Source organism: Scyliorhinus canicula, chromosome 30 (assembly GCF_902713615.1).
Source record: "Scyliorhinus canicula chromosome 30, sScyCan1.1, whole genome shotgun sequence".
Taxonomy (NCBI): Eukaryota; Metazoa; Chordata; class Chondrichthyes; order Carcharhiniformes; family Scyliorhinidae; genus Scyliorhinus; species Scyliorhinus canicula.
Window position 1 is genome coordinate 12,447,542 of NC_052175.1, and position 10,242 is coordinate 12,457,783.

The following is a 10,242-nucleotide window of genomic DNA, read 5'->3' on the forward strand; positions in this document are numbered from 1 at the left end:
GTCCTTGATTATTATTATTTTTTTGCCTGTGCACCTGGAACATGGCGGACGGGCCAGTGAGTCGCGTTGCCACAAAGAGGGGGTGGGCGACAGGCTGCATTGCGTGCTAGGCCGTGTTTCAGCTGGCGCTCTGTGGGCACTTTGTGGGAAGTCAAGCGCTTGTTGGGTGGTTTTTTTTGTTTTGCGTCCTCTACGAACGCTGCCGTGGGTCCCCCTCTGAGACCCCCTATAGCGCAGAAGGAAGCCCATTGGTCCCACCTTGCTAATACCGGCATCTCTGAGAGCTGCTCCTCCCCACACACGCACACACACTTTGCCTTATCCCAGTGGACTAGAAAGCAGGGCAAGGAAAATCCGCCAACTGCACAGGCCTCCGAGTCAAGCTAAGGGAGAGGCAGTGCGGAGGCTTGTGTGGGAGTGCAGGCCGCGCGGAGGCTTGTGTGGGAGTGCAGGCCGCGCGGAGGCTTGTGGGGGAGTGCAGGCCGAGCAGAGGCTTGTGTGGGAGTGCAGGCCGCGCGGAGGCTTGTGTGGGAGTGTAGGCCGAGCAGAGGCTTGTGTGGGAGTGCAGGCCGGGCAGAGGCTTGTGTGGGAGTGCAGGCCGAGCAGAGGCTTGTGTGGGAGTGCAGGCCGCGCGGAGGCTTGTGTGGGAGTGCAGGCCGCGCGGAGGCTTGTGTGGGAGTGTAGGCCGAGCAGAGGCTTGTGTGGGAGTGCAGGCCGCGCAGAGGCTTGTGTGGGAGTGCAGGCCACACGCAGGGGCTTGTGTGGGAGTGCAGGCCGAGCAGAGGCTTGTGTGGGAGTGCAGGCCGCACGCAGGCTTGTGTGGGAGTGCAGGCCACACGCAGGGGCTTGTGTGGGAGTGCAGGCCGAGCAGAGGCTTGTGTGGGAGTGCAGGCCGCACGCAGGCTTGTGTGGGAGTGCAGGCCGAGCAGAGGCTTGTGTGGGAGTGCAGGCCGCACGCAGGCTTGTGTGGGAGTACAGGCCGAGCAGGGGCTTGTGTGGGAGTACAGGCCGAGCAGGGGCTTGTGTGGGAGTGCAGGCCGAGCGGAGGCTTGTGTGGGAGTGCAGGCCGAGCAGAGGCTTGTGTGGGAGTGCAGGCCGAGCAGAGGCTTGTATGGGAGTGTAGGCCGCATGCAGGCTTGTGTGGGAGTACAGGCCGCGCGGAGGCTTGTATGGGAGTGTAGGCCGCACGCAGGCTTGTGTGGGAGTACAGGCCGAGCAGAGGCTTGTGTGGGAGTGCAGGCCGCTCACGGGCCTGTGGGGGGGAGGGGGGGAGAGAGTGCAGGCCGCAGCTCGCCTGTAAGTAAGTTCTGCTGGTTTAAACCACTTTAGGCTCGACCATTGTTAGTCCCAGAGCGCTCTGACGCCAAACTGCCCTGAGTTTGAGAAGTTCCACCTCCCTTAATGGAAAGTCTGTAACTCTCTGCCTCGTTATCAATTGAAGCAATAAAATAATGGCCGTGTCGGCTGGGGCGCGGTACCGTCGCTCGGCAGGTCAACGCCCCCCCAGGGCGATAGGTGAATGCTGGGTGGGTGGAGTGGGGGGGGGCGACCTTGACCCTGACACAACACTGGGATATAATCCAACGGAGCTGCCACCTACCAGTGCAACGTGGTACGTTTCGGGAAGGTCAGATAGACAGCCTGTAGGTAAACCCCCCCCCTCGCCACTCGAGGGGGGGGGGGGGGGGCGGGAAATTAAACAAATCCGAATTCTTCCGCCTCGGAGAGATCTCCTGATCTGGTGCGTTTTGAAATAAGTGTTTTAATTTAATAATGCGAGTGTGTTAATCCTGTGAAGGTATATGAACCATTTATATTTCGTGTCAAACTCAAATAGGAACTTTCTTGTGGGGGGGGGGGGGGGGGGGGGGGTGATTTCGGACCACGTGGAGTCCCTGTTCGGGTAAACGCGAGGGAGAATTCAGAATGTCCAATTCACCCAACAGCACGTCTTTCGGGACTTGTGGGAGGAAACCGGAGCACCCGGAGGAAACCCACGCAGACCCGGGGGGGGGGGGGGGGGGGATGTGCAGACTCCGCGCAGACAGTGACCCAAGGGAGGGGATCGAACCCGGGGTCCCCGGCGCTGTGAAGCAACAGTGCTAACCGCTGTGCTACCGGCTCCTCCCTCCCTTTCTCCCCCATTCCCTCCACCTCTGCCCCCTCCTGCCATCTCTCCCCTCCCCCCCCCCCCCCCCCCCCAACGTCCCTATCTTTGAGCGCCCCCCTCCCAGGTGAACATCAAAGATCCCACATGGTTGGGGCGCAGTGGTTAGCACTGGGGCTACGGCGCTGAGGACCCGGGTTCGAATCCCGGCCCTGGGTCACTGTCCCTGTGGAGTTTGCACATTCTCCCCGTGTCTGCGTGGGTTTCGCCCCCCACACAACCCAAAGATGTGCAGGGTAGGGGGGATTGGCCACGCTAAAATTGCCCCTTAATTGGAAAGAAAAATAATTGGGTACTCTGAATTTATTTGAAAGGCCCCACACGATTGTTTCGAGGAGTAGCCACCAGCAAGGTGTCTCTGCTGTCGCCCTCCCCCAGGGTGGGGTGCAGTACCGTCTCCTCAACCCCTTTTCTGAAGTGATACCCCGCTCGCGATCAGACTGTGGGAGCTTGCTGTGCGCAAACCATCACGCTTCCTGCCTGACCGCAGTCACTGGATTCCCCCGAGGACCGGGACGCAGGCCGGACTGCGCTTTGGGGCCCTCTAGGGGCCACAGTCGGGCGATGCGGGTCCTCCGCTGGGGCCCTCTGAAAATGGTTGCCTGACACCAACTCTAGCTCCCGAGAACGGACCAGGAGAGAAGACGACAGGCGTTGGTGCTCAACCCTGAAAGGTGGCGATCACCGAATTGGCGGCGGATCACTGATGACCCGCAAGGCTGTTGGGAAACAGACTCGTCTTCGTTCGCCCGCGAATTTGCAACGCGATCTCTTATGCCAACGTGTTAACACTTTATTGAAGTAGAGCTGGTTAATATTTCCCTTCAGTTTTGTCTTGTTTCTAAATATCGCAACAGCAATAAAAAACAAACGATTTCTCGGTGAGGGGGGGGGGGTAAATGACTAAACTGCCGTGTATAACGGGCTGCGCTTGACCGTTTTGGCGTGTGGATGCGCGCAGCTCGATTTTCCCCCCGCCAGACAGTGTTTGAGAGGGTGCGTTGGGGAATAATCCGGACGTGGTACGGAGTGTAATTGGACGGGGGGGTGCGGGGCAGGGGGAGTGATGTCACTGATGTAATTACCCTGAAATCGGTTGTTTTCTTTTTAAAAAATAAAATAAAAACCATTAACTGCACGAAGCATCCCATCCAGTGTCGCCTTCTTGCCTGCTTCGATCGTCAATCCTGGCCTCGGCTGCTTCCCTGTGGGAGCGGATGTACCACCCCCGTGACTGAAGAAATTTCTCCTAATCTCTGTCCTCGCCGGTCCACCCCGTCTCCTCTCGGACTGTGACCCCTGATTCCGGGCACCCGCCACCACCGGGAACACCCTCCCTGCAACTCCTCATAATAATCTTCATCGCCACAGGTAATGCTGCGGCGAAGTTACCGTGAAAATCCCCTCGTCGCCACATTCCGGCGCCTGTTCGGGTGCACGGAGGGAGAATTCCGAATGTCCGATTCACCTACCATGCTAGGGCAGCACGGTAGCATTGTGGATGGCACAATTGCTTCACAGCTCCAGGGTCCCCGGTTCGATTCCCGGCTTGGGTCACTGTCTGTGCGGAGTCTGCACGTTCTCCCCCCGTGTGTGTGCGTGGGTTTCCTCCGGGTGCTCCGGTTTCCTCCCACAGTCCAAAGATGTACAGGTTGGGTGCATCGGCCGTGATAAATTGCCCCTTAGTGTCCAAAATTGCCCTTCGTGTTGGGTGGGGTTACTGGGTTATGGGGATAGGGTGGAGGTGTTGACCTTGGGTAGGGTGCTCTTTCCAAGAGTCGGTGCAGACTCAATGGGCCGAATGGCCTCCTTCTGCACTGTACATTCTATGCTAATCTATGATGTCTGGTCCTGTTAGATTTCATAGGTTCCTATGAAATCGCCACCCCCTCATTCTTCGAAGCTCGGTTGAATACAATGCAAACCTACTCCAGGAATCAGTCTGGTAAACATTCGTTGCGTTCCTTCTACGGCAAGTATAACCTTTCTTCGGGTAGGGAGGCCCAAACTGCGCACCACACTGTAGCTGCGATGTCGGTGCCCTGTATAATTACAGCGTGACATCCCTGTTCCTGTACTCCAATCTTCGGGGTCTCCCGTGTTCGCTGGTGATGTGACTGAGAGAATCCTTGGGGACTTTGCACCCTGTTAAAGGTGTTATATAAGAACTAGGAGCAGGAGTCGGCCATCAGGCCCCTCGAGCCTGCTCCGCCATTCAGTGAGATCATGGCTGATCTTTTGTGGACTCAGCTCCACTTTCCGGCCCGAACACCATAACCCTTAATCCCTTTATTCTTCAAAAAACTATCTATCTTTACCTTAAAAACATGTAATGAAGGAGCCTCTACTGCTTCACTGGGCAAGGAATTCCATAGATTCAGATTCACAACCCTTTGGGTGAAGAAGTTCCTCCTAAACTCAGTCCTAAATCTACTTCCCCTTATTTTGAGGCTATGCCCCCTAGTTCTGCTTTCACCCGCCAGTGGAAACAACCTGCCCGCGTCTATCCTATCTATTCCCTTCATAATTTGATATGTTTCTATACAACCTCCCCCCCCCCCCCCCTCATCCTTCTAAATTCCAACGCGTACAGTCCCAGTCTACTCAACCTCTCCTCATAATCCAACCCCTTCAGCTCTGGGATTAACCTCGTGAATCTCCTCTGCACATCCTGCAGTGCCAGTACGTCCTTTCTCAGGTAAGGAGACCAAAACTGAACACAATACTCCAGGTGTGGCCTCACTAACACCTTATACAATTGCAGCATAACCTCCCTAGTCTTGAACTCCATCCTTCGAGGGCGGCACGGTGGCGCAGTGGGTTAGCCCTGCTGCCTCACGGCGCCGAGGTCCCAGGTTCGATCCCGGCTCTGGGTCACTGTCCGTGCGGAGTTTGCGCATTCTCCCCGTGTTTGCGTGGGTTTCGCCCCCACAACCCAAAGATGTGCAGGGTAGGTGGATTGGCCATGCTAAATTGGCCCTTAATTGGAAAAAATTAATTGGGTACTCTAAACTTATTTTTTAAAAACTCCATTCCTCAAGCAATGAAGGACACAACTCCATTTGCCGCCTTAATCACCTGTAAACCAACTTTTTGCGACTCATGCACTAGCGCACCCAGGTCCCTCTGCACAGCAGCATGTTTTAATATTTTATCATTTAAATAATAATCCCTTTTGCTCTTATTCCTACCAAAATGGATAACCTCACATTTGCGGGGGCCGTTGTTCGGTGTTTTCAAATGTGCGATGCCTGCTGTGGTCGAACAGCGAGAGTAAAATTGGATGGGGCTGTGATGGAGACTGGCGAACCTGCAGTGTTGCCTTTTCCGCATTCGCTGCCCGAGAGTTCTGCGCTTGGGCATCTCCATCGCTCCCATCATCCAGAAAGCCAGCCTGCTTTCAGTTAATAACCAGTTAATAAACTGAAGCCCTTGCAAGCACCGCCCGCCGCTCTGTGCACAACCAGGAGGTCAGTGAACGAGACGGGTTATTAAACAACAGTCGATGATCGTTCTCACAGTCGCCGTTACCCAGACGCGCTTTTCAATCCCTGATTTTATTACAGGTAGAACCCTAAAGAGTATCGACAGTCAGAGAGATCTGGGTGTACAGGTCCACAGGTCACTGAAAGGGGCGACACAGGTGGAGAAGGTAGTCAAGAAGGCCGACGGCATGCTTGCCTTCATCGGCCGGGGCATTGAGTATAAGAATTGGCAAGTCATGTTGCAGCTGTACAGAACCTTAGTTAGGCCACACTTGGAGTATAGTGTTCAATTCTGGTCGCCACACTACCAGAAGGATGTGGAGGCTTTAGAGAGGGTGCAGAAGAGATTTACCAGGATGTTGCCTGGTATGGAGGGCATTAGCTATGAGGAGAGGTTGAATAAACTCGGTTTGTTCTCACTGGAACGACGGAGGTTGAGGGGCGACCTGATAGAGGGCTACAAAATTATGAGGTGCATAGACAGAGTGGATAGTCAGAGGCTTTTCCCCAGGGTAGAGGGGTCAATTACTAGGGGGCGTAGGTTTAAGGTGCGAGGGGCAAGGTTTAGATGTACGAGGCAGGTTTTTTTACACAGAGGGTAGTGGGTGGCTGGAACTCGCTGCCGGAGGAGGTGGTGGAAGCCGGGACGATAGTGACGTTTAAGGGGCATCTTGACAAATACAGGAATAGGATGGGAATAGAGGGATACGGACCCAGGAAGTGTAGAAGATTTTAGTTTAGACGGGCAGCATGGTCGGCACAGGCTTGGAGGGCCGAAGGGCCTGTTCCTGTGCTGTACTTTTGTTTCTTTGCAATCAAATTGCAATTCCTCCCACCCCCCTCCCTCCCCACTCCCCCCTCCGTGTCTCACCCAATATCGAATGTTAACCAAGGCATGGGGATTATTGGGCCAGTGACTCCTCCCTCGGCCCTGCGTTGAACACGTCTGCCAGCAGAGGGAAGCAGGTTACAAGTCAAGTTGAATCATTGAGGTTGAGGTGCAGTGAGGGAGCTGGACTCGGTTGCTGAATTGTACAGAAAATCCCAGACTGGAATGGGGGCCGAGCTTGACCTTCTGCGGTCAGGAAAGTGCTGGCTAGGGCAGCACGGTGGAGGGCAGCACGGTGGCCTAGTGGTTAGCACAACCGCCTCACGGCGCTGAGGTCCCAGGTTCGATCCCGGCTCTGGGTCACTGTCCGTGTGGAGTTTGCACATTCTCCCCGTGTCTGCGTGGGTTTCGCCCCCACAACCCAAAAATGTGCAGGGTAGGTGGATTGGCCACGCTAAATTGTCCCTTAATTGGAAAAAATAATTGGGTACTCAAAATTTATTAAAAAAAAAAAAAAAGGAAAGTGCTGGCTGCACCCCCGGGTCAGTACTGAGGGAGTGCTGCACTGTCAGAGGGTCAGTACTGAGGGAGCGCTGCACCCCCGGGTCAGTACTGAGGGAGTGCCGCACTGTCAGAGGGTCAGTACTGAGGGAGTGCCGCACTGTCAGAGGGTCAGTACTGAGGGAGCGCCGCACTGTGGGGGGGTCAGTACTGAGGGAGTGCCTCACTGTCAGAGTGTCAGTACTGAGGGAGTGCCGCACTGTGGGAGGGTCAGTACTGAGGGAGTGCCGCACTGTGGGAGGGTCAGTACTGAGGGAGCGCCGCACTGTGGGAGGGTCAGTACTGAGGGAGCGCCGTTCTGTGGGAGGGTCAGTACTGAGGGAGTGCCGCACTGTGGGAGGGTCAGTACTGAGGGAGCGCCGCACTGTCAGAGGGTCAGTACTGAGGGAGTGCCGCACTGTCAGAGGGTCAGTACTGAGGGAGCGCCGCACTGTCAGAGGGTCAGTACTGAGGGAGCGCCACACTGTCAGAGGGTCAGTACTGAGGGAGTGTCACACTGTCAGAGGGTCAGTACTGAGGGAGCGCTGAACTGTCAGAGAGTCAGTACTGAGGGAGTGCCGCACTGTCAGAGGGACAGTACTGAGGGAGCGCCGCACTGTGGGAGGGTCAGTACTGAGGGAGTGCTGCACTGTCAGAGGGTCAGTACTGAGGGAGCACCGCACTGTCAGAGGGTCAGTACTGAGGGAGCTCTGCACTGTCAGAGGGTCAGTACTGAGGGAGCGCCGCACTGTGGGAGGGTCCGTACTGAGTGCCGCACTGTGGGAGGGTCAGTACTGAGGGAGCGCCGCACTGTGGGAGGGTCAGTACTCTAGGGAGCGCCGCACTGTGGGAGGGTCAGTACTGAGGGAGTGCCGCACTGTCAGAGGGTCAGTACTGAGGGAGTGCCGCACTGTGGGAGGGTCAGTACTGAGGGAGCGCCGCACTGTGGGAGGGTCAGTACTGAGGGAGCGTCGCACTGTCAGAGGGTCAGTACTGAGGGAGTGCCGCACTGTCAGAGGGTCAGTACTGAGGGACCGCCGCACTGTCAGAGGGTCAGTACTGAGGGAGCGCCGCACTGTGGGAGGGTCAGTACTGAGGGAGCGCCGCACTGTCAGAGGGTCAGTACTGAGGGAGCGCCGCACTGTGGGAGGGTCAGTACTGAGGGAGCGTCACACTGTCAGAGGGTCAGTACTGAGGGAGCGCCGCACTGTCAGAGGGTCAGTACTGAGGGACCGCCGCACTGTCAGAGGGTCAGTACTGAGGGAGCGCCGCACTGTGGGAGGGTCAGTACTGAGGGAGCGCCGCACTGTCAGAGGGTCAGTACTGAGGGAGCGCCGCACTGTGGGAGGGTCAGTACTGAGGGAGCGCCGCACTGTCAGAGGGGTCAGTACTGAGGGCAGCGGCGCACTGTGGGAGGGTCAGTACTGAGGGAGCGCCGCACTGTCAGAGGGTCAGTACTGAGGGAGCGCCGCACTGTGGGAGGGTCAGTACTGAGGGAGCGCCGCACTGTGGGAGGGTCAGTACTGAGGGAGCGCCGCACTGTCAGAGGGTCAGTACTGAGGGAGCGCCGCACTGTGGGAGGGTCAGTACTGAGGGAGTGCCGCACTGTGGGAGGGTCAGTACTGAGGGAGTGCCGCACTGTCCTAACCCTAACCCTCCTCCACACTCCCCCCTCCCTCTCCCCCCCAGTCTCCCTCCCTCCCCACACCCACTCCCCCTCCATTCCCACTCCTCCCTCCCTCCCCACTCCTCCCTCCCTCCCCACTCCTCCCTCCCCACTCCTCCCTCGCCCTCCCCTCACTCCCCACCCCCCTCGCTCCCCACTCCCCCTCCCTCCCCACTCCCCACTCCCCTTCCCTCCCCACTCCCCACTCCCCTTCCCTCCCCACTCCCCCTCCCTCTCCACCCCGTCCCTCCCCCCTCTCTCCCTCCCCCCCTCTCTCCCTCCCCACTCCTCCCTTGCCCTCCGCTCCCCCCTTTCTCCCCACCCCCTCCCCCTTCCTCCCCACCCCTTCCTCTCCTCCCCTCCTCACTCCCTCCCCAAACCCCCCCCCCCCCACTCCGTCAGCCCCTATAGCCATCTGGGATTGCCACTTACAAAGAAACGTGGACATTTTCAAAGACTCAAGGGAAATATGGCCAATACAGGATTCAGGCAGGCACCAAGGCTAAATGTATATTTTGAACACAGAGAACAGGCCATAACCAATCAGCAGACAGAACATTGGGGGGTGGTATCCCACTATAAAAGGCACGAGGCACTCACTCCGCCACTTTCCACCGGGGCCATCTACAGAGCGAGTCAGGGTGTATATATCACATAACACCTCCAGCACGTGGCTAAGAGCCAGTCTGGTTCAGTCAGACAGAGTAACCAGACTTGGGTTCGCAGAGAGTCGAGCTCACAGAGAACTGTGCTGACTGTGTGACGGGTTTAATAAATCAAATTGAACTAACTTCAAGGTCTGGAGTCTCTTTCAGTTATAGCTGCATCCAGTTGCAGCCCGTGTTATCTCGGTGTGCTCCACACGACATGGTACCAGGAGACTGCTACCCCTAGGTGGTTTACCTCAATCTGTTCCGTGACGACCGTGTATCCCGGCACCGTGGAGAAGATCCAGCCTCCTCAGCAGCTGTGGACCTCCGACAATCCGGCGGACTTTCAGGCAAAGGTTTCTGCTGCGCATCGCAGCCTCAGACCTCGAGGGTGCGTCTGACGCAAGAAAGGTCGCGCTTCACCTCTCGACAGCGGGGGATCAAGCCATCGAATTCTTCAACTCGTTTAACTTCACCGAAGGCCAGGACAAGACAAAGTTTCAGACCATCCTGGACAGGTTTGGTGATATTGCTGACTCCATGATCAGAGACCAAATCGTGTTTGGAGTTCACTCTGACCCTCTGGGAGAGCAGGTGCTGAAAATCAAGCGTACGACCCTGCCAGGCGCGATTGAAACACGCACAGCCCGTGAGCGCGGCAAAAATCGGTATTCCCAACACAAATCGGCTGACACGGAGAAACTTGCCTCCCACGAGGCAGGGAGTGTGCAGGCCATCTCCCGGACGCAGCGCCGCAGCACTGATGAAAGCGGCCATCTCGCGCGCTCTTCCCGGAGCCCCACGCAGGCGCGATGCCAACGGGATAACGAAGCGGCCGATCACCGCACTGCACATGCGCGACGACGCACGGAGCGTGACGACGGCATGACGTGCCCGAACTGCGG

General features: G+C 57.1%; 1 protein-coding gene across 1 annotated transcript; it reads left to right on the forward strand.

Annotated features, from left to right (window-relative positions):
- Window positions 1-41: 41 nt before the first annotated feature.
- Window positions 42-1,692, forward strand: LOC119958601 (keratin-associated protein 5-4-like). Its single transcript, XM_038787081.1, has 3 exons — window positions 42-56; window positions 233-1,094; window positions 1,211-1,692. The coding sequence occupies exons 1-3, from the start codon at window positions 42-44 to the stop codon at window positions 1,327-1,329; spliced, it is 996 nt and encodes a 331-aa protein (XP_038643009.1). The 3' UTR covers window positions 1,330-1,692.
- Window positions 1,693-10,242: the final 8,550 nt, after the last annotated feature.

Bases quoted from the DNA above. Each gene is read 5' to 3' on its own strand.
- LOC119958601 (XM_038787081.1), top strand. The intron at 1,095-1,210 runs GCCGAGCAGAGG...GTGGGAGTACAG, and splicing joins AGGCTTGTGTGGGAGTGCAG to GCCGAGCAGAGGCTTGTGTG.